This window comes from Cydia pomonella, chromosome 15 (assembly GCF_033807575.1).
Source record: "Cydia pomonella isolate Wapato2018A chromosome 15, ilCydPomo1, whole genome shotgun sequence".
In the NCBI taxonomy this organism is placed as follows: Eukaryota; Metazoa; Arthropoda; class Insecta; order Lepidoptera; family Tortricidae; genus Cydia; species Cydia pomonella.
The window spans coordinates 18,995,603-19,017,972 of NC_084717.1; the positions used below are offsets into that span (position 1 = coordinate 18,995,603).

Genomic DNA, 22,370 nt, shown 5'->3' on the forward strand with positions numbered 1-22,370 from the left:
TTTTTCTTACTTGACTAAAACAAATAGTCTTTCTTAAAAAACTGTTTAAGCAACATCAATTTCAAGGACATTGGGTGTTGACAGCCTCTTAAGTCATATATGTAGGTACCTAAGTTATTTGTTATAAGATAAGTGTGCGCTCACCGCTAAAATGTATTTTGCATGAAAAAAGAAAAAATCTCATGTACATTATGTATTCTTATGAGAAATAAAGATCTTTAAACCTTAGAGTATTTGTGTAAAATGCGTAAATTTAACGTTTCACCACAACGCCAAAACAAAAAGCGTGCGTGTACAAAAAGCAAAAATTGCTGCTGCTGGGGCGCCATGATGGGGTTCCGACGAACCACATTGCTCTCGTTGCGAAGCCAAAGGCCGAGCTGCACGAAGATTAAATCCTACACCAGCCACACACACCGTCCCCCAAAAGACGGCCAACTGACCTCCCCACCGGTCGGTGGGGAGCGACCCGCAGCAGCCGCCGCAGCCGGAAGGCGGAAGCGGCCCCTCATACCCCCCTAACGGGGGATATCGAAAGAAATCCAGTCCAGTCGAAGATTAAATCCGAACACGAAGGCAAGATTTTTAAAATTTAAGACGTTATTTCTTCCTGTTGTCCCATAATCATTACAAAATGTAAAACAGTAGGCGCGGCGCGAAGTTTTACTGTCCATGATATAATCTACTTACCTGACACATCGGCCTTATATGTTCGTAACTGGTAATCTAGGATGTGTTTGTAAAAAGTGTTTTTACATACTCGCTTCGGTTTCTATGTTTCTGGGCTTGTGGTGCAATATGACGGTAGTTTTCAGAGCCAGGAAATCAGTTAGCCAACAGGAAATCAGACTATACATCTCTTTTGTATTGTAGTAATTATTTATTTTAATATTATTATAATGTAATGTTTACCCAGGTATTGGCTGTTGTATTTTTCATGTCACTATATGCTGTTACTATAAATGTAATGACTTGTAAAAGAGCCCTTGAGGCCTACTTGCAGAATAAATTTTTGAATTTTGAATTTTGAGTTTTCAGCTTTTTAAGAGGGAAGTATGATCACGATACGAAAAATGTGCCAAAAATATGAATACAGGACTTTATTGCCCATATATTAAGGTTGTGTATACATTTTTGGCACATTTTGCGTATCGATATTGTGACTGACTGTATTCGTCCATACAAAAACAGAAAACGTTTTTCCACTTCCAAATATTTTCCATTCTCCATGATTTTTTAGTATGTTATTGACATAATGAAAAAATATGTTTAGAGGTTTTTTTTTTTCAAAAAAGCTAAACCTAGAATATTATGCTGAAGAGATCGACATCGAAATCAAAGTAATTTGTTAAGATTTAGTCAGTGGAAAACGTTTTCTCCCGAAATGGAATTTCATTTGTTCCCGAAATATTTGTTCCTGGGTCATGTCTACCCTACCTATGTATGTATATCGTCGCCTAGTACAGTCAGCGTCAAATACTTCGTAGCAGTCAAAGTAGCCAAATAGTTCGGTACACCATATATTTAGTATGGTGTACCGAACTATTTAGCCACTTTGACTGCTACGAAGTATTTGACGCTGACTGTACAACCTTTGCTTAGTTTGGGGCTAAGTCAATATTTTTTATATTAGGTCGATGGCAAACAAGCATACGGCCCGCCTGATGGTAAGCGGTCACCGTGGCCTATGGACGCCTGCAACTCCAGGGGAGTTACATACGCGTTGCCGTCCCTAACACCCCGCACCCTTTTTTTTTGTTAGGGGGGAAAATGCATTCCGCATACCACCCGGGTGCGGGGGGTGACCCGAGTGGTTATGTGGGACTCCCGTCTAGGCTAATGGGGCCCACGGTATACCCACTAAAAACCCCCCTGTATGCCGCCTCGCCGCCCTATTGGTGGGGTTACAGGAACGCTTGCATACTCATCCGCGACCCCACCGGCGGCAGCCGCCCACTAGCGACTCCTTCGCTAAAGCCCGAAGGCACTTCACGCTAGGCGCGCCAGATGGTTTGACGCGCCTTCCTCCTCGGCCTCCGTCCAGCAGTGTAGCGGACCCCCCCGAGCCAACCACAAGGAGGCCACGGGCGCCAGAAAACTCCCCAGCGCCCGGCGACAGATGAGGTCAATGGTTCTGCCGCAAACCACAACTCGGCTGCAGAGGACAGGGAGAACGGCACACCGTAACACCGACAGTCCTCTTCCTCTGCTGCCCCACTAACGCCGCTACAGCGGAACGGCCCCGCCAAGGTCGCAGGGGATAGGGAGAGTGGCGCATCGTGATACCATCACGCCTCTTCCCCTGCGATCCCACCTCGGCCGTCGAGGATAGGGAAAACGGCTAATGCAACACCGACACTCCTCTTCCCCGACGGTCTACCTCCAACGCGTCACAAGCGGGCTTACTAAGCCCACTTGGAGCGCCCTCCTCGGGCCAGCCCGCGCCTCAAACAGGCCGGCCCTGGTTGCCTCTTCGCTTCACCGTGGGTGACCAAGCCACGGCTACTAAGCCACTCCACCACGACAAGGTGGGCAACCCGCGGGGGGTAACACCCCGCACCCTGGCTGAGCTCTGGCAACCTTACTCACCGGCAAGAACACGACACTATGAATCTGTAAGATTGTCAAAAACTACCCAACCAAACAACTATCTTTTTATCCCGTGGTAATCCCTTGACGTGTTGGAAATGTCACTAACATTCAACCAACTAAAATGCAAAAAGGATCTGTTAAATGTAGTATGTTTTTTATAGTTGCCCAATTTCACAATAGATGTCGCTGTTCTATCGGTTACTTCACGCTATTAAGATTTTTCCACAGCCCCTTATAACGTAAATTTAATTTCGGAATTACTGAGTATTATGTTATCATGTGAAGTGTATCATTATAAAAGGTAGGAAGTGCAGTGTAGTGAGTAAACAGGGACACTAGTACTCTTATAGAAATTCCCCTACGTTACTTTACCATCCTGAACACAGCAATTAAAGACATCGAAAAGTTTTGCAAGTGTTACAAACATTTGACCAATAAAGGTGCACCTATATTTATAGGAACGGTACTTGTTAGTCGTCCTACAGACATTCCGCTGCGTTACTTAACTGCCCTAGAGAAACAATCGTCGGCTATCGCGATCGGCTGAGACATCGGCGACTCCGTGTTGCAAAAGGGTTACGCGCATTCGACTAATAATGGTGCAACTTTTTGAAAAAGTGAAATATTTAACTACGCTACGTTTTTGTAACCATTCGGAAACGAATAAATATTTTTTTTACAATAACAATATACATAATGGACAGAGGATTACTATAACTAGCTTAAATCTAAAATAGGCCCTAGAGGCATTGTACTAGGGATGTTGACGGCATTTCCTCGTTGTATCGCAATACTGATACGTAGTGCGAGGAAGCCGCCACCAGTTACGCCAACCAGACGCTTCGCGATTTCTGCAAAAAACACTGCGCCCTGGGACCCCACTACTTTACGTGAATTATTTACGTGAAGGATGAAACATGAGTTTTTTAGAGATCACAAAGAAATATTGTTGAAGCGCATTGCACAAGCCCAGTTCGTACAAACTTAAGATAATATTTTGCCACCGTAATCAAAATCATAACATTTTCTATGACTACAGTTCAGCAAGTTCTGAAAAATATTGTGTATTAACAAAAAAAAAATCTTTTGGTAATGTAAGATTCCAAGCGGTATGTGTCGTTGGAGGATTGTCTAATGCTCAAACAATTCGGTGTATTCCCATTTGTGCCCGCCTCACATACAAGAGGCGGGCACAGATGGGAATGATTTGATTTCTATGAAGTGCCTATTCTCAGATGGGAATACACAAAAAAATCGGCAGGAAATCAGACATCTCAATAGTTCGACGTAAAAGTAAAGTCCCTGGTTTGACTGCTCGTGCTATACCTACTGTTGTATTAAAATGCTTTTATTTTCTTGTGCTTTCTCTTCAAGAGACAAGAAAGAGTTTTTCCTGTGAGACGAAATGTAGACTAAAATGACACGTAATTTTTTTGTGGTTTTAATAATGTCCTATAATATTTATGATCATTTATTTATTTATATATTTTTATTTGAAGACAATGAAAAAAAACGGGCTCACACGAGAGGACACCCAGGATCGCACAAAGTGGAGTCAAAACAAGTAGGAAAGCGGACCAGGCAAAGGCCGGGATAACGCTAGGTAGAAGAAGAATGAAAATATTGTGATATAGCTATTTATTACATTATGATAGGTATTAGTCTCCAGTTCAATTAAAGATCAAATACTCGTATAGCCACTCACTTCACTTCATATTTTTCAGTGACTTCTATTATTATTATAAAATAAGGTTGACAGCTGGTAACCACAGTTACCAAAAGCAAGTGAGTGGATAGTAGTTGTACCCTAGTAGTTACCCTATAGTTTAGTGAATAGATAATCCCAAGCCGCTTTAAATCTCGAGCACGTTACGGGTTGCAGAACGGTCCGAGTCGCTAACTATACTTTATTAAACACCATTCCATAAATTTCCCCATTCTATACATGTATAATATCGGCTGAGTTTTATCACAAAATAGGAGAAGCCTTTTCAAACTTTAAGGATCACTATAAAACTGGTATTTTACGAGGGTGATAAGCTAATCAAAGAAAATAAAGATCTATGAGGAGGAGAGGTAAAATGAAGTTCCCCAGTTAGTCAAACGGGACAGTACTGAAAAGGTTAGGAACCACTGCCTTAGAAGATAAACATGTTATACTATCGCAGACTTTTTTTAGACCTATGAAAGAGAGACAACCCCACCATACGTTGTGTTGTTATAGCTCAAACGGATTAGACAGCGTTTTCGACTAAAGCTCCTAGCCAGCGTGATTTTTTACGACAACATCGTTATATTTCAATCAAATTACACAAAACCTTAACAAGTTATATACCTAAACCTTCCTCAAAAATCACTCTATTGATTGATGAAAGTCGTATGAAAATACGTTCAGTAGTTTTTAGTTTTGGAGTAGTTTTTTAAGATGTAGTGAATTGACGTTTTCCCCTAGACTTGCGGACGCTAGGTTGTGTGACAGTCGTGCACATAGCGAGTTTGTCCAGTTTAAAGTTACATTGTAACATCAAAATGATATTTAAAAAAAAACCGGTCAAGTCAACCTCGCGCACCGAGGGTTCCGTACAAACTTTCAATTTTCTCATGTAACTATAATCACGAAAGACTTTTGATCAGAAGTATACTATTAGCATATTTGTGTACAGCGCCATCTATGGGCAAATTGGCTAACTAATTTGTGCGATCTGTATGTATGTTGGTTTTTTAGGGTTCCGTAGCCAAATGGCAAAAAACGGAACCCTTATAGATTCGTCATGTCCGTCTGTCTGTCCGATTCTGTCACAGCCACTTTTTTCCGAAACTATAAGAGCTGTACTGTTCAAACTTAGTAAGTGGATGTATTCTATGAACCGCATTAAGATTTTCACACAAAAATAGAAAAAAAACAATAAATTTTGGGGGTTCCCCATACTTAGAACTGAAACTCAAAAAAACTTTTTTCATCAAACCCATACGTGTGGGGTATCTATGGATAGGTCTTCAAAAATGATATTGAGGTTTCTAATATCATTTTTTTCTAAAATGAATAGTTTGCGCGAGAGACACTTCCAAAGTGGTAAAATGTGTGTCCCCCCCCCCCGTAACTTCTAAAATAACAGAATGAAAAATCTAAAAAAAATATATGATATACATTGCCATGTAAACTTCCACTGAAAATTGGTTTGAACGAGATCTAGTAAGTAGTTTTTTTTTAATACGTCATGAAATTAAAAAAAATTTTTTTTTCAACATACCCATACATGTGGGGTATCTATGGATAGGTCTTCAAAAATGATATTAAGGTTTCTAATATCATTTTTTTCTAAACTGAATAGTTTGCGCGAGAGAACCTCCCAAAGTGAAAAAAAGTGTGTCCCCCCCCCCTGTAACTTCTAAAATAACAGAATGAAAAATCTAAAAAAAATATATGATATACATTGCCATGTAAATTTCCACCGAAAATTGGTTTGAACGAGATCTAGTAAGTAGTTTTTTTTAAATACGTCATGAAATTAAAAAAAAAATTTTTTTTCAACATACCCATACATGTGAGGTATCTATGGATAGGTCTTCAAAAATGATATTAAGGTTTCTAATATCATTTTTTTCTAAACTGAATAGTTTGCGCGAGAGAACCTCCCAAAGTGAAAAAAAGTGTGTCCCCCCCCTGTAACTTCTAAAATAACAGAATGAAAAATCTAAAAAAAATATATGATATACATTACGATGCAAACTTCTAACGAAAATTGGTTTGAACGAGATCTAGTGAGTAGTTTTTTTTTTAATACGTCATAAAATTAAAAAAAAAAATTTTTTCGTCAAACCCATACGTGTGGGGTATCTATGGATAGGTCTTCAAAAATGATATTTAGGTTCCTAATATAATTTTTTTCTAAAGTGAATAGTTTGCGCGAGAGACACTACCAAAGTGGTAAAATGTGTGTCCAAAGTGGTAAAATGTTGAACGAGATCTAGTAGTTTAAGTAGTTTTTTTTAATACGTCATAAAGGAACCCTTCTTGGGCGAGTCCGACTCGCACTTGGCCGCTTTTTTATCATGTGAAGCGATTTCAATAACTTTTATTTTATTTGAAAGAAGGTCTCTTTTGTCTAATCTCAATTTCACCTATAATAAACACCCGCAAACGGGATACAATAGCAAATCGAATTATAAAATGGTTTTGTTAATTAAAACTATGAACTATGTTATGAACTGTCGCCTGCGGTATTTCCGGACCGATACGACCTTCAAGAAAAGAGCGTACTCCCATCTCAAAGGCCGGCAACGCACTTACAACCCCTCTGGTGTTGCAGGTGTCCATGGGCGGCGGTAATCGCTTACGATCATGTGATCCGTCTGCTCGTTTGCCTCCTATACCATAAAAAAAAAAACGTTATCAAGGTCTGATTTTATTTTTCCTGTAATTTTTATGATAATTTTATTATTATGTAAAAACTTCATAATTTTTCATTCGTAAACTTCGGAGATAAGGGGGGAATGGTTTTTTTCACATTTTCCTTCATAAGTCCATTTTTTTTCACCATGAAAAAAAAAGTTTTGTAATTCAAATGATACCCCACTTGGCCTAGTAACTAGACTTTGAAATTTTGCCCCCTCTTTATATTTGGCATTTACATAATTAATAAAAATAAAATAAAATAAATTACACTTTCAATATTTATTTATTTATTTAATATGTCTGGGTTAACGTATTTCATTACTATTCCAAATTTCAAATTGATAGCTTAAGTACTTTTCGAGATATTTAGCAATGTGACAGACGGACGGACGGACAGAGTCGCACCATAAGGGTTCCTTTTGTACCTTTTTGGTACGGAACCCTAAAGAGATATCAGTCGCGTCGCGTGTGCATTTCGCTCGCACTCATCCATAAATATATTGGCACGAGAGGCACAGGTGACTAACATTATTGAGATATCATTTTTTTGATGTCACAATTTAAATTTGAAAGGCCGCGGTACAGGCGGCAACAGATATACCGAAGTGGCCAAAGTGCTCACAAATATCTGAACACACCTCTATTTATCAAGGTGCTAGAGTGCTGTTCAAATATCTTTGAACACCTCGGCCGCTCCGATATTGGCGAATGTACTTAAAACAACGGTGTACAGTCAGCATCAAAAGTAGCGGATCAAACAAGGTTTCAAAAGTATCTAACATTCTGTAACAGCTTAGCAAAAAGTGATAGTTCTATATGTAGAACAATTACGACTATAAATGATATACTTTTGAACGTAAATTTGAGAGATTTATCTATATTTGGAAAAATTATCCGCAATATCAGATACGGCCCGTTGTTTCATCCGCTACTATTGATGCTGACTGTACGAGCCATAACCTACACCGTTGTTTACAAAAATTGTATTAGGTGAAAAAATCTCATACTGATAGAGGTACCCTGTTGAGTGTTTCTGCCTCTCTACAAAACTTGCCTATGTATTGGGACAGCACATCGCTACCGACTTTGCGTTGGGAACGGCGCCATCTAGTGCGGTGTTGAGAATAAGTCAGGAGTCAATTTGTATACGGGCTTATGTACCCGCAAGGGACCATTTATTTAATCGTATGGCGATATTGTCAAATAGGCAAAGTTACATAAAAGATTATAAGGCAACATCCAGGTTATGCAGCCACTGCATAGTTTCGGGCGTCAGGTTGAAGAGATCATCTGGTTTCCCCGGGTAGGCGCGGAGAGGACATCTCCGAATGATGTGCTCCATGGTTTGGTCTTCGATGCCACAATCACACAGCGCGGAGTCGGTCCATCCCCATTTGTGACGGAAAAAGTTACATCGTCCGTGTCCAGTTCTTAGGCGATTCAGTCGGCACCATTGCTTCCTAGGGAGGTCCATTCCCTTATACTTGGTCGTTGGGTCAATATTCACGGCCAAACTTTCAGCTTGGTTCATCCAATCTTGTTTCCATAGCTGATCGGTGTCAAAGGTCTCCTTAGAAAGTTTTGCTTAGCAAATTTAGTTTTTATAATTTTTCACGTAAAATAAAATCTATAGCTTTCTAGCTAGTCATACAAAAATGACTCGACTTCTTTATTTATTTGATAGAAGACAGATACAAGCGTGACAGAGTATTCAGAAACAAGAGAACGAAATGAATTTGTACCCAACTACCTAGCAAAAGGAGGGTTAGGTTAGGTTAGAACTTCAACCCCCCGTAGAATAAAATAAAACCGGCCAAGAGCATGTCGGGCCACGCTCAGTGTAGGGTTCCGTAGTTACTCTTCCGTCACAGTAAGCTAAACTAAATTGTTAACCAAGGGATGAAACGGTACCTTTCGCGCAAGTTAAACTAATAGGCTGCATAATCAGTACCTAATTAAAGTAAGTCTTTTTACTATGAAGGGGAATTTTTTTGCGATAACTCAAAAACAGCTAAACTGATCATGTCCGCTATAGTTTTCATTTAAAGTCGTTCTTAAGCTCTACTACCACGATTTTTTTCATATTTTTTGGACCTATGGTTCAAAAGTTAGAGGGGGGGGGGGCACATTTTCTTTTTCTTTCGGAGCGATTATCTCCGAATATATTCACTTTATCAAAAACTGTTTGTTGAAGACCCGTATTAGTTTTGAAAGACCTTTCCAACGATACCCCACACTGAAGGGTTGAAGCAAAAAAAAAATTCACCCCCACTTAACATGTAGGGGAGGTACCCTCAAAAAAATTTAATTTTTAGATTTTATTGTACGACTTTGTCGGCTTTATTGATTTATAGGTATATCCATGCCGAATTTCAGCTTTCTAGCACTAACGACCACGGAGCAAAGCCTCGGACAGACAGACAGACAGACAGACAGACAGACAGACAGACAGATGGACATGGCGAAACTATAAGGGTTCCTAGTTGACTACGGAACCCTAAAAACACGCAAAAATGTGGTTTAGGTTAGGTTTGAACTGCGGCACTCGCATAATCAAAAACCTTGAAAGAATAGGTTCGGTTGGGTTAGGTGGGATGATAATCTGTACTTAGTTATACTATTACTGTAATAGTTTATTTTGTAATTTGACATTAAGGGACTTTATACATCTCTAATTAATAATAATACTTTAGATTGAATTGATATTTTCGTTTAATTGTATTTTATAACTGTTGATGTGTTTTTTTTGCATGTATGTAAATTCCATGTTGACGTGTAAAAGTGCCCTTATGTCCTATTTACTGAATAAATGTTTAGGTTTGGGGTCCAACTGACAAGGAAAGGTACCCAACTGTCCGGTTCCGATTTGATTTATATTTATATATGTTATAGAGTAGTCTAAAATAACGGACACGTATTTTTTTTTAGCTGCCCAATCTCAACCTATTGGGAGAAATTGTCCTCCAAAGTACTAAAAAGTTACTAAATCTTCTAACTCCTATAGAAAGTGATGCTCAAGCAACTTGCTAGTTAATGGCTTTTTTGAGTATATGTTTGAGAACAGGAAAAAATAATGTACACGTGTTTTGTTATATCTGCTTAAACTCAAGATTTCCTAAAAAAAAAACACCCATCTTTATGTGTAACTTTAGCGATAAGATATTATAAAACTTCGAATGTCGATTTTTTAGGAAAAAATGAGTTTTAGCCGACATAACAAAACACGTGCTCATTATTTTTTGCTGCTTTCAAACATATACTCAAACCAGCCATTAACTAGCAAGTTGCTTGAGCATCACTTTCTATAGGAGTTAGAAGATTTAGTAACTTTTTAGTACTTTGGAGGACAATTTCTCCCAATAGGTTGAGTTTGGGCGGCTAAAAAAAAATACGTGTCCGTTATTTTAGACTACTCTATAACATATATAAATATAAATCAAATCGGAACCGGACAGTTGGGTACCTTTCCTTGTGAGCTATTACAGTATAAATCGTGTAATATACAACTCTAATGTGCTGCTCGAAATTATACAATTAAAATTGCAACTATGTGTATACGAATAGATACGATCAATATAAATACGAAGAATAATAGCTATTCAGTAGTGTAAGATTGTTATTTATTAAACTATTTATTTAGTTATTTTAGACTTAAAAACAAAATATTTATAATTAATTGCATGTGATAGAAATAATAAGTTACTTTAAAAAAATTGTTCGTTAAAAATTATAATTATATTTGAATATTATATAAAACTAGTGCCTACGCCAAATCTTGGGATTAGTTGTCAAGCGGACCCCAGACTCCCATGAACCGTGGCAAAATGCCGGGACAACGCGAGGAAGAAGAAGATTAGGTATATAAATCTGATTAATTCTTTTTAATTAAGTTAAAATAATTCGACCCGTAATAATAATGAACGTAGAAATAATTATATTTGTGTAAATAATGTTCTCATCTATAAAATAATAATGTGCGATCCTATTAAATAAATATAATGTATTGACATGTAAAATAACTATATTTTATCAATAAAGTTTTGATTGATTGATTGATTGTGGTGATCTCATGCGATGCCCTGTGTCTGTGGGGTCGGGGCATGAAAAAGTTTAAAGAAACTAGATTTTATTTATGATACAGGAGGCAAACGAGCAGACGGATCACCTGATGGAAAGCGATTACCGCCGCCCATGGACACCTGAATCATCAGAGGGGTTGTAAGTGCGTTGCCGGCCTTTGAGATAGGAGTACGCTCTTTTTTTGAAGGTGAATAAGCATAGATTATCATTCACGAAGATGCGCGCCTTGACACGTAATGTCATGGTATTAAAGGTTAGAATTGACTAATCTGCGCGCCATCGTGGATGACACGAACTATAATAGTAGTCTTATGTGTCTATGTCTATCCTATGTATCTTTTGAATCATTCTCCTAAACTCTGTATGCGAGTATAACGCAACTCCTGTAAATCCTTAGTGGGGCCCGTTCGTTATATAAGCGCGCGCGCACGTTCCTCGCCACTCGGTCAGTGGTTGTGACAAGTGCAGTGAGTGCATCATGAAGGCATTTGTAAGTGTTTTTGTTATTTTCAGGGTTTAGTATGATCAAAATTCGTTTAGGTATTTAAGCTTGCATATACGTGTTGTGGTCAAAAATCGTGGGTAAAAAAGAGGTTAAAACGTTGTACTGTATTAGAGCGCAAAAAAAACTCGTAGAAATCCAAATTGGTGAGTACAATTATGGTCAAAATCCTTATAGTGTATAATAGAAATAATTCTACTAAAATAAAGCCAAACAAAGCCCATGTTCGATACCCGGTTCAGGTAATTCAAAAAACATTTGATTATATAATTTTATTATCCTTGCAAGATCTGATTAAAGTCATTAAAATGAAGACAAAATCAAACAAAACATGAAGGCATTTTGTGTTTTTGTTATTTTCAGGGTTTAGTACGATCAAAATTCGTTCAATAGGTATTTAACCTTGCATATAATAATAATGACATTAAATCTCTCCAAGGGGACTCTACGTGTTGGATCTATATCCCCACGCAAGCCTATCAAAAGACCGGGATTTATAGGCCCGTGAAATCCAAGGAGATACAAATAATAATAATACACCTTGAGAGACTCTCGCTAGGTGGCTGGATCAAGGGTCAGATGCAGAAGGCGGTGATCTTGGCACTGCGCGTATAGTCCGGCAGTTCCTCTCTCTGCAAGCCAGGAGGCCTACCGCGAAAATCGAAGTTCGTCAATTGCGGGCATTTTTCTGTCACTCTAATTACTTCTTAGTGAGAGTAAAAGAGAAAGATCCCCGCAATTTGCGAATTTCGATTTTCCCGGTAGGCCCCCTGACCACCGGCAGCTTGGGCCCTGCCCCGCTGCTGGCGGCACTCTAGGTTAGGTTTTTTATAATGTGTTTATAAGTATTTTGTATTGTTTTGTAAGTGTTTTTATATTTTACTTTTATATTCATATTATAAAAAAACCTAATCTAAGATATGCAATGAATAAAGAGAAATAATAACAATAATAATAACGTTTATTTCAGGCCATTAGCCTAATTGTACAAATGAACAAAACTTATTCTATGTTATGCTACAAAAATAGTTTATGCATATGCATACGGATATGGATGCATATGCGTATGATGGTCAGAAATCGTGGGTACGAGGTAAAAACTTTGTACTGTATTAAGAGCGTAAGAAAATATTCTCGTAAAGATCCAAAATGGTGACTAAAATTATGGTCAGTACCCCTAGTGTAAATAAATTCGATTTCGAAACGTGACGTACGCGTTTGCGTTTAGTCTCATTTTGTATTGGATTTAGAAAGAGCGCGCCAAGCGGGACGTTTTGGAAACTCAAAATCCTATACAAAATGACACTTAACGCAAACGCGTACGTCACGTTTCGCTGTCGAAAATATTTACACTAGGGGTACTGAATTCTTATCACAGACAGACGAGATGTTAATAGAAATAATTCGAGTCACTGATGATGCTTTTTAATTTTTAATCTTTAGAAAATTATATTGATTAACGAACGGTGAAGATATTCGCAGTAGACATCTTATAATTGAATTTATCTTTAATTAATATTTATATTTGATATTAAATATGCTAAGACTGATCCTTTTAATAGAATTAAAGTACATCGCCACCACCACCAATGTCGCCATACTTTAAAATCCTTGTTTTAAAATGGCTTTAACAAATTTTCATACTAATCTTGCTTGTAAATATAAAGATGGTTTATTTTTCTAGTATGCATATTACAATGCGCTTATAAACGTCAAATAAAGGTACGCCGGCTCTAACCCTACACCTCTGACCCGAGAAGATTTAAATCCCCCCTCAATTGTAGCAGGATATCCCAATAACACCGGCAAGAAACTCGGCGGGACACATCTTTTAAAAGTAACAAATCTTGTAAAAGTCTAATCGGAAAATTTGATTATAGGTACTTCACTTCATTTCACTTACTTATCACTTATTAAGTCTTCATAAGTAATAAGTAAGTGACATGAAGTGAAGTTTAGGTCATGAAATGTGAATTAAGTGAAGGTTAATCAGTTTGTATATTATTTGTCGGCTATTTAGTACCTATAGTAAATACCCCTATAATGGAACAGGCACCAGTAATAGGATGGTATAGACAAATCCTGTAAGACAAGTATTTACCATCAGTTTTTAATCGCTGACAACATTTTACCATAAAAAAGAGCCAAAGAGCTGCTTAAGTTTAATTTTTCATTGATATTTGATAGTTTGAAAATTAATGGCGCCATACATCTCATATATCTCATGACTGGAGCAAAGAACGATTTTAATTGGTTAATAATCTTGAAACCAATTGCAGTAGCTTTCATGAAATACATAGAAAACATAAAGGACGAATTGGACATTCAACTTTTAAAGCGTAAAGCGAAACATTTTACAGATGTCGGTAAAATATCAAAAATACTCAAAATTTTCTCTTAAATGTTCCATGATTGGTGCCGTTAACATAGTTGCATGATAAATCCGGCCTCCGACACTGGAGGGATTCGTCACCTATTTACTATGACATCTATTTCTGTTTATAATAATAATGGTATCAAGTGAATTTGCAATCAATAACAAAGGGCCCACTCACGATGCCCCTCACGTGCGAATTTCGTAGCCGATCGCGAGTGACGGCGCGTAACTAGTAAAAGTGGCATTGTATTCAGATTCGGACACGATTTTGGCAATGATCGTGTGAGCGGGCTGTGTAAGTAAGGGATTAATCGGGTGATTGAATTGAATAATCAGAGTTTTAACATGGCTTTGACAACGATTTCCGTCAATGCCGTCTCAAAAAGTATGTAGTACAAGACGTGATGCTCGAGGTAAGCACAAAATATGTAGTACGAGAGATGATGCTCGAGGTTAGCAACGTGCAAATTGCAGAACGTTCTGGAATTTTTGGAAACATTTATGAGAAAATTGTCATGCAAATTTCCACTTAGAAAGTTCCCCATCAGTATAGTGATTTAAATATCGGACCATGCTCAGAGTAGGGTTCCGTAGTTACTCTTCCGTCACAATAAGCTAAACTGGAGCTTAAAGTATAGTAGGTTATTAACCAAGTAATGAACTGTGGATAGTCGACTTTTTACTATGAAGGGGAAACTTTTTACGATAACTCAAAAAAAGCTAAACTGATCATGTCCGCTATAGTTTTCATTTAATGTCTTTCTTAAACTCAACTTCCAAGATTTTTTTCATATTTTTTTGACCTATGGTTCAAAAGTTAGAGGGGGGGGGGACACTTTTTTTTTTCTTTCGGAGTGATTATCTCCGAATATATTCACTTTAACAAAAAATGTTTATTGAAGACCCCTATTAGTTTTGAAAGACCTTACAAACGATATCCCACACTGTAGGATTGAAGCAAAAAAAAAAATTCACCCCGCATTACGTGTAGGATCTTCTAGTCTTGCCTACCCAACTCCTCGAGGAACCCTATGAAACCCTTGATGTTGAGTAGGACCTCCGAGAGGTCTGTTTAGCTCTGTATGGAGCCACTGTGGTATGTCTAGAATTTTATTAGGTATAGCAACTTCTTAAGTATTTTTAGTACCTATTTACCAAGCTATAGGTAGATTAACTACAGGAAAAATAGAGTAAGACTTAATATTAATTTCTGCGATTTCAGTTATCCATCCTCTTGGTGACTTCGGTCCTAGCCGAACCCAGCAAAGTCATCCAAAAGCGTAGCGGCCTCGTCGGTCATCTTGGCGCACCACTCCACGGCTACGGCCTCGCCCCAGGGCTAGGCCTCGCGCACGGCATCCCATCCGGATACGCGCTAGGCGTCCACGGAGGGACTGTGGTGGGCGCCGACGTGCATACGACGGTCACAAAGCATATCGGCGTGCCGGTTCCGGCGCCGTATCCGGTGGCGGTTGATCGGCCGGTGCCGTATCCGGTCAAGGTAAGTTTTATTTTAGACTTTAGTAATTTTTCATACAAACATTAATTCACTGCAGCTGCACAGGGTTTTAACTTGACATGACATCCCATGACAGCACGGTCTAATGAGTGTTCAAGCTTTCAAGGTAGTTAGGTAAACGATGTCATAGTACATATTGACAATTCAATAAATAAATTAATGAAATGAATCTCCGTACTCAGTCACCACATTTTATCTTGTACCCTTCAAACAATTCGGGGATCTCGGAAACAGCTCTAACGATTTCGATGAAATTTGCTATACGGGGGTTTTCAGGGGCGAAACGTCGAGGTAGAAACAGAGGTCTTATCTCTGGGAAAATGCACATTTTAGATTTTATTTTTATTTTTCCCGGGCAAAACTCGGTCTCCCAGATATTCATTATCATAGACGTCGCAGGCATATCAATAAAAGTGTAACACCATCTGAAAAGCTTCATTTTAATTACTTTTTTAATAGCGACATCAAAAACATTACGGTGGCGATTAAAGGGCCGTTGCCTTCCATCAACAATAGTGATTGGCTAGGCCCCCAGGTCCTTCTATACTATTTCTATTCCGTACTATGGGCCACCTTGAATGCATGACAATTAGTAAGTTTATTCGTTCCCATGTCGAGACTGAGACTTTCGCGATGTCTATCTGGAATGGGCGGAGTGTAAAATTACAATTAAGCCTAGTCACGAGACAATTTGACGATTGTACAGAGAGCTTCAAATTAATTTTAATTTGGGAAAATTAACTTTTTATACACCTTAATGGCAACATTTAGGGATTTCGGTTTATGGTAAAATATAGTACCTAATATACACTAGAAATTACTGAAACAAATTAAGGCATTTGTTTGAAGCATATTGTATCAGAGACCGCAGTCTTCCACCGAATAATTTTCACCCGGTCTCTAGTAACCATGAAAATAAGAATTTGAAAACAACAGTTTGAAATGCCATTTAAATTATTTACAACCTTACAAGTCGGTGATTAGATTTGGGGAGATCATCAAAACTAGTATTAAGGTACATCAATCTGGTATTATGGTACATAATTTATAACTAAAAAAAATAGTGAATCGGTTGAGAAATTACGGAGTTTTGAGGTAATAAAGCATTTAAAAAAACATAAACCTACCTAACCAAAGTTAAACCTCCTGGTTTGAAATTTCGATGTCCGTTGAAAATCAATAACTCCGCCAATGATTATAGTGTTGTTTTCTTTTACTCTAACAACATGTCATTATTGATATTGTTATGATATCCGCTCTTCAGGTAGCAGTTCCGTACGCCGTGGACCGTCCGTACGCCGTGCCCGTACCGCGCCCGTACCCGGTGCCCGTGGAGAAGCCGGTAGCCGTACCGGTTGATCGTCCCGTGCCGGTACCTGTACCACATGCCGTCCCGGTGCCCGTTATTAAACAGGTATAGTATTAACATTATTTACAAGCTTTTATCTAACTTTGCGTGTTAGTACGCCTGTGTGAGTCTTGAAAGCAAAATTAGAATCACGTCCTGATGTTTGATTTTATCTAAGTCTAGATTTTTTCGTTTCTAAGTATCAAATCAAAGCTTGTATCAAAATTTAGTAATTTTATTTCTGCTTATAATTAAATGAAATTGTTACTCGTACTGACGTAAAATAAAATTGTAAATGTACTAATACAATTGTATATCGGAAGTGCAGGAACAAACTATCAAATAGTGTCACCAACTGTATCGAATGGCTAGGAATCATTTGTCGAAAATTACACGCCGGTTGGTTTGTATGGGTATAAAACATGTAATTTTTAGGTGTATGGTTTGTAAAATGTAAATGTTAATAATTATGTGTTTTTTTTATAAATATTGCTATCTAAATGTTATTCGCTATAGGTTATTTATCTCCAAACATGAAAATCTCCGATTGCAAGTAAATCCTAAAGGAAAAAATCATAGCCGTAGGTCTGTTACTGTAATTGGTGATTAAGGTAGAAGTACTAGTGCTCGACGCTGCACTAGTCACCGACATGGGCACTTTATTTCATGGAAATATAGGTTAAATTTGAACAACGAAGATTTTTCTGTATTCGAACTTAATCCTTGTCACTTTGACATAAAGTGCCCATGTCGAGTACTAGTGCAGCGTCGAGCACTAGTACTTCTACCTTATGTAAATTTGCATTGTCTTATTTGATTTCTTCGCATTTCATATGAAAAGTAGAGTGTTTAACTTGGGTGACAGATACCATTCCATCCCTTGGTTAACAATCTACTATACTAATCCCCTCCCGTATAGCCTATTGTGAAGGAAGAGTAACTAATAAAACCCCACATCTTGGCCGGTTTTTTATAAATCTGCCTTCTTTCTGCAGTTAAATTTCCTAAAATAAACCATTACGGTAGATTCTATCACCATCTAGAAAGAGACGGCACTCAGATCGTGACATATACGCCGGCCCATAACTTCGTTGAAAAATATGTTTTGGTTGTATTCGTTTTAGGTGCACTACATTTTTTAAAATAATTTTCATATATTATAATTTGAAACATCGTTATTTTGAATAAAGTACTTACAGACTAGTACTATATTATCTAATCAACGACATACATAATATTATTCTTTATATAATGGTTATGGGTTATGGGGTATATATTCACTTATTACATATACTTACACTTATTACTACAAAACATATATTTATCCTAATTTGCATCTTGAAATTTTTTTAGAAATAAAAGGCTTTGAGTAAGAGATTTTTTTGAGTAACCCATATACTTAAAATCTACAATATCTCCAAACATTTTCAGGTGGGAGTCCCCGTACCGCAACCGTACCCCGTAGCGGTCCCGAAGCCCGTCGCCGTGCCCGTGCCCCAGCCGTACGCCGTCGCCGTCGGACACGGATACGGACTCGGACACGGACTAGGACACGGACTCGGACACGGGCTGGTCGGACACGGACTGATCGGCCACGGATACTCCCATGGCATCTCGGCGTATGATGTCCACGGACATGGGAAGATCTGGTAAATGGGTTGAGTGGTTTGTTAGGTGATGTTTTGGAAAAAGAGGGTTTGGATATAGGTCTTAAAGAATGAAGGTCTAAGTATAGAAAATCAGATAGATAGATAGAATACTCTTTATTGGCACACCTCAGTAAATATATACAAGAAAAATAAACAGTTGATTAAATTTAGAGGCAGACAACAGGCGGTCTTATCGCTAAAAAGCGATCTCTTCCAGACAACCTTTGGGATTATTTGCCCGTTTTAGAAATAGACTTGAAATTATGGTCAAGAAAATTGTACCATAAGCCTTTTTCTGTTTACCTTCATCTGGCAAAGTACAATACTGGAGTATTATTTTTGAATGCAAAGAACGCTAGAACTTCCTTCGCAGTTTTGTAGCAAATTAAGAAAATGATAATAATTTCATATCCTTGCGTATATTCCTAATTTTTTTTTTTTTTTTGAGGTGCTACAGTTTTAACCAACATTGTCTTTTTCTGAATTGGAAATGTTAAATGTGCTTATAATGTGTTGGATAACAAGGGTACAACATCGAGGTATGAACACCTAACAAACAAATGTTTTATAAGTTACCATGTATAATATATAATGGCATTTCCACTTAGGACACGCATAGTCAACGTATGAACGAGTATTGTGATGTAGATTAAGGTAGCTTAAGGGAGCGAGTGAAGATGTAACGCTGTGTTGATCTATCGGGATAATATCGTCTGTGAGGGAAGAAGAGCTTACTGCATAATTAAGTAGATGGTATAGTCCGATAATAAAGAATACAAAATAATTGAGGGCGCCACATTAGCATTACACCACGTAAGCAAATAAATATTCAAGATTGCCTAATATTGGATATTCTGCTGCTTTTGCATTGATTGTTGAAATTGCAAATTTATATGGAGCATTAACTGACTGAAGGCCACTTATATCCATCTTATTCTGCCGCATAAGTACATCCTATAAGGTAAGGGGGGGGGGGGGGGGGGTAATACTATCACCGGGGCAAGACAAACCTCCGTATTGAATCCGCATACTGTTTGACTTGCCCCGAGCAAAATAAACTATGTTCGTCTTGCCCAACCTTACCTTGCGTTGGATCTTTTCAGCGATGTAAATGCAACTGTATTTGGGTTCCTCTTGATTTCATTTCTACACTTTATTATGGGAATGTAATTGTAAAGGCACTTGAGCCCATGAAAATTTTTAGACAGTAAAGTGGGCTAAATCTGTCGCTATTCATTTTATTGTAATGAAAGCGCATTTACCCCACGGTCGCAATTCTCCCGGTTGGCTGCATAGCATTTCTAAGTCAAGTTAAAAGCCTTTTGCCATATCGGGGTATTTTGGTTATGGGACGACAAAGCAATAATTATATATTGTTTCTGACTTTGAGTTTGTATTCTTGTTTGTGTTTGTGTTCTTTGAGTTTCTCAACTGTTCTAATTTTTGTAACGCACGCAGTCTTAGTTTTCACGGTCCTAGTTGCAGTGATGCAAAGGTGGAGGCTACTTGTTAGAACGAGATGGTAATACTTACGTGTATCTTACTTTCTCACTCTAGTAGATAGCTACCTCATACTTTACAGTATTCTATTTACATACTACGTTTATAGAAGACCTCAAAAATATTATGGGCCCAAGCAAGAGACTTTTTGGTTTTGCAGTCGTTAGACGACGATTTTTGTTCGTTCGATAGACGTTTTGGCGTCCAAAATCTTAATAAAGATGAGAAGAACAATTACATTGACAATATTATCGCTGTATGACTTGGATCTGTCAAATATAGGCAAAAAACTAGTGCGTGCATTGAACATTTTGTTTTATTTCGTTTTTCGTTGATCTCTGTCGTTTGTCGAATATTGTGTATACGAATAAAGGAGAGAAAGGCTTGCATTGTGTACCTGGTTGACGCTCTGTTGTATATAGCTTACTTAGTTTTAAAGATGAAATAAGAGTTTTTTTCTGCCGCAGTCGACTAAAAACTATTTTTAATTAACGAACGATTTTTTTATAATAAATTGTATGATGAATATTTGACTGTTTAATTTTTTCGCCACAGAAAATTGTACTTAAAATGTGCACTCTATGTATGTAACTCCTACCCTTAAAAGATCAGAAATATAACATAAACCATGACGACCATAAAACATCCAAATACCCAAAGAAAAACTATAAATAAAAATGCTTCTAATTACATCATTAATAAAATGAAACAAAGCATAAAAAAAAGTAAAATTAACTATAAACAATCAAGTCCAAAATCCTCTTCATTGTGTAATTTTTATATATGATAAGTTATTAAAACGAATACTTAACCCTTTTCCAAGCCGCACCAATCTACAAGGTTTTCCCAAAAAATCCAAATATATTCCAATTAATCCAGCTTTGATGATTAATTTGAAGACAAGTAACATTTCCTGAAAGTGTACTCGAATTTGAACCTTAAATCGGAATGCTAGAGTTGAAATTCTAATGGCGCATATGTGGTCGATAAATCGTACTATGCCTGGAAAAGGGTTAAAAAACTCTATCAGTTAAATAACAAGTTAAGTAAGTATTTAAACAATTAAAGATTCGTCTTTAAGTCGAAGATTCGTCATCGATTCGTATTCGTCGTAACGGCATTGGAGATTGAACGCCATAAGTATCGCCTATTAAATTACGTCATTCTTTCCTTCCTTCGAATTCCTGATCCGTAACATACTCTAATACGGGTACTCACTGTTACACGCATCCAATTCAAATTCTATACAAATTTAGACCTTATCCCCCATTAATAAGCCACATAAAAGCTTATACACACATGTGAAACTTAACAAACAGGTCCTATACAAAAACTAGATCGATAGCTTCCTAGGTTCTAGTTGCAGCGTAACCAACAACTTATATCTACATTATACACGTAATCAAGGGTATGTCACGTATTGCATAACGCAGTCCCGTAAAAATGGCAGCGCGGTCACTTTCCACGGGACGTGACGTGTGTTCCGAGTGGCTATGGTGTTCTGTGGACCGTGGCTTGATATGCGGAACAGATGACAGCTATTACCTAATCATTTAATGGATTTAAGGAACACTCACATAGGAATCTGATATTGTCAGTGTCAAAAGAAACATAAGACAGTCAAAGGTGGTGGGTATTTACCAGTTGCGTTTTCCTTAGAATTACAAAAGGGAAGATGGTGTACCATTTTACTTATTACAAGAAGATTGTGTATCATGTACTGTAGTTAACGTCAACATCTGCAAAAGTAACGAAAGTTCTCGGTAAATAGAGTCAAGCAAAGAACCGAGAATTCAATTTTGAAATTGGTACTTTGCGGATTTTCGGGGCTAACATATCCGACACAACAACATAAAATACTTATTTGTATTTTATGTTACTTAATACTTTGTATTTTATGTTACTTAGCACCCATTTCACGGTTCTTAAACAAATTTTAGATATGTTAATCAGCAAAAGAATTAACATAACTTACTCTTGTTATCCGCATATTCAAATTAAACCCATTGATACAGTTTAAGCTATTTATTGACAATAACAATATACATAATGGATATATACAGATGATTACTATAACTAGCTTATATCTAAAATAGGCCCTTGAGGCATTGTACCAAGGATGCTGGCGGCATTTCCTCGTTGTATCGCAATACTGATACGTTGTGCGAGGAAGCCGCCAGCTCTTCGGTCACCAGTTACGTCAACCAGACGTTTCGCGATTTCTCCAAAAAACTTGGAGCGCGCTGGGACCCCATGGACCTAGAGTTTCAACGCCAAAATTACCCATTGATTACAAGTTACAACAATCAACAAGTATGACAATGTCGTCAATAGCAAACTGCCTAATTTGGAACTGTTAATCTTCTTCTTCCTCGCGTTGTTCCGGCATTTTGCCACGGCTCATGAG

At 37.7% G+C, this 22,370-nt stretch overlaps 1 protein-coding gene across 1 annotated transcript; it reads left to right on the forward strand.

The window, feature by feature from the left end:
* The first annotated feature begins 11,312 nt into the window (after nucleotides 1-11,312).
* On the forward strand, nucleotides 11,313-19,429 carry LOC133525400 (tetra-peptide repeat homeobox protein 1-like). Its single transcript, XM_061861648.1, has 4 exons — nucleotides 11,313-11,558; nucleotides 15,170-15,448; nucleotides 16,731-16,880; nucleotides 18,246-19,429. Exons 1-4 carry the CDS (start codon nucleotides 11,547-11,549, stop codon nucleotides 18,465-18,467), a joined length of 663 nt encoding a protein of 220 aa, XP_061717632.1. The 5' UTR covers nucleotides 11,313-11,546; the 3' UTR covers nucleotides 18,468-19,429.
* Nucleotides 19,430-22,370: the final 2,941 nt, after the last annotated feature.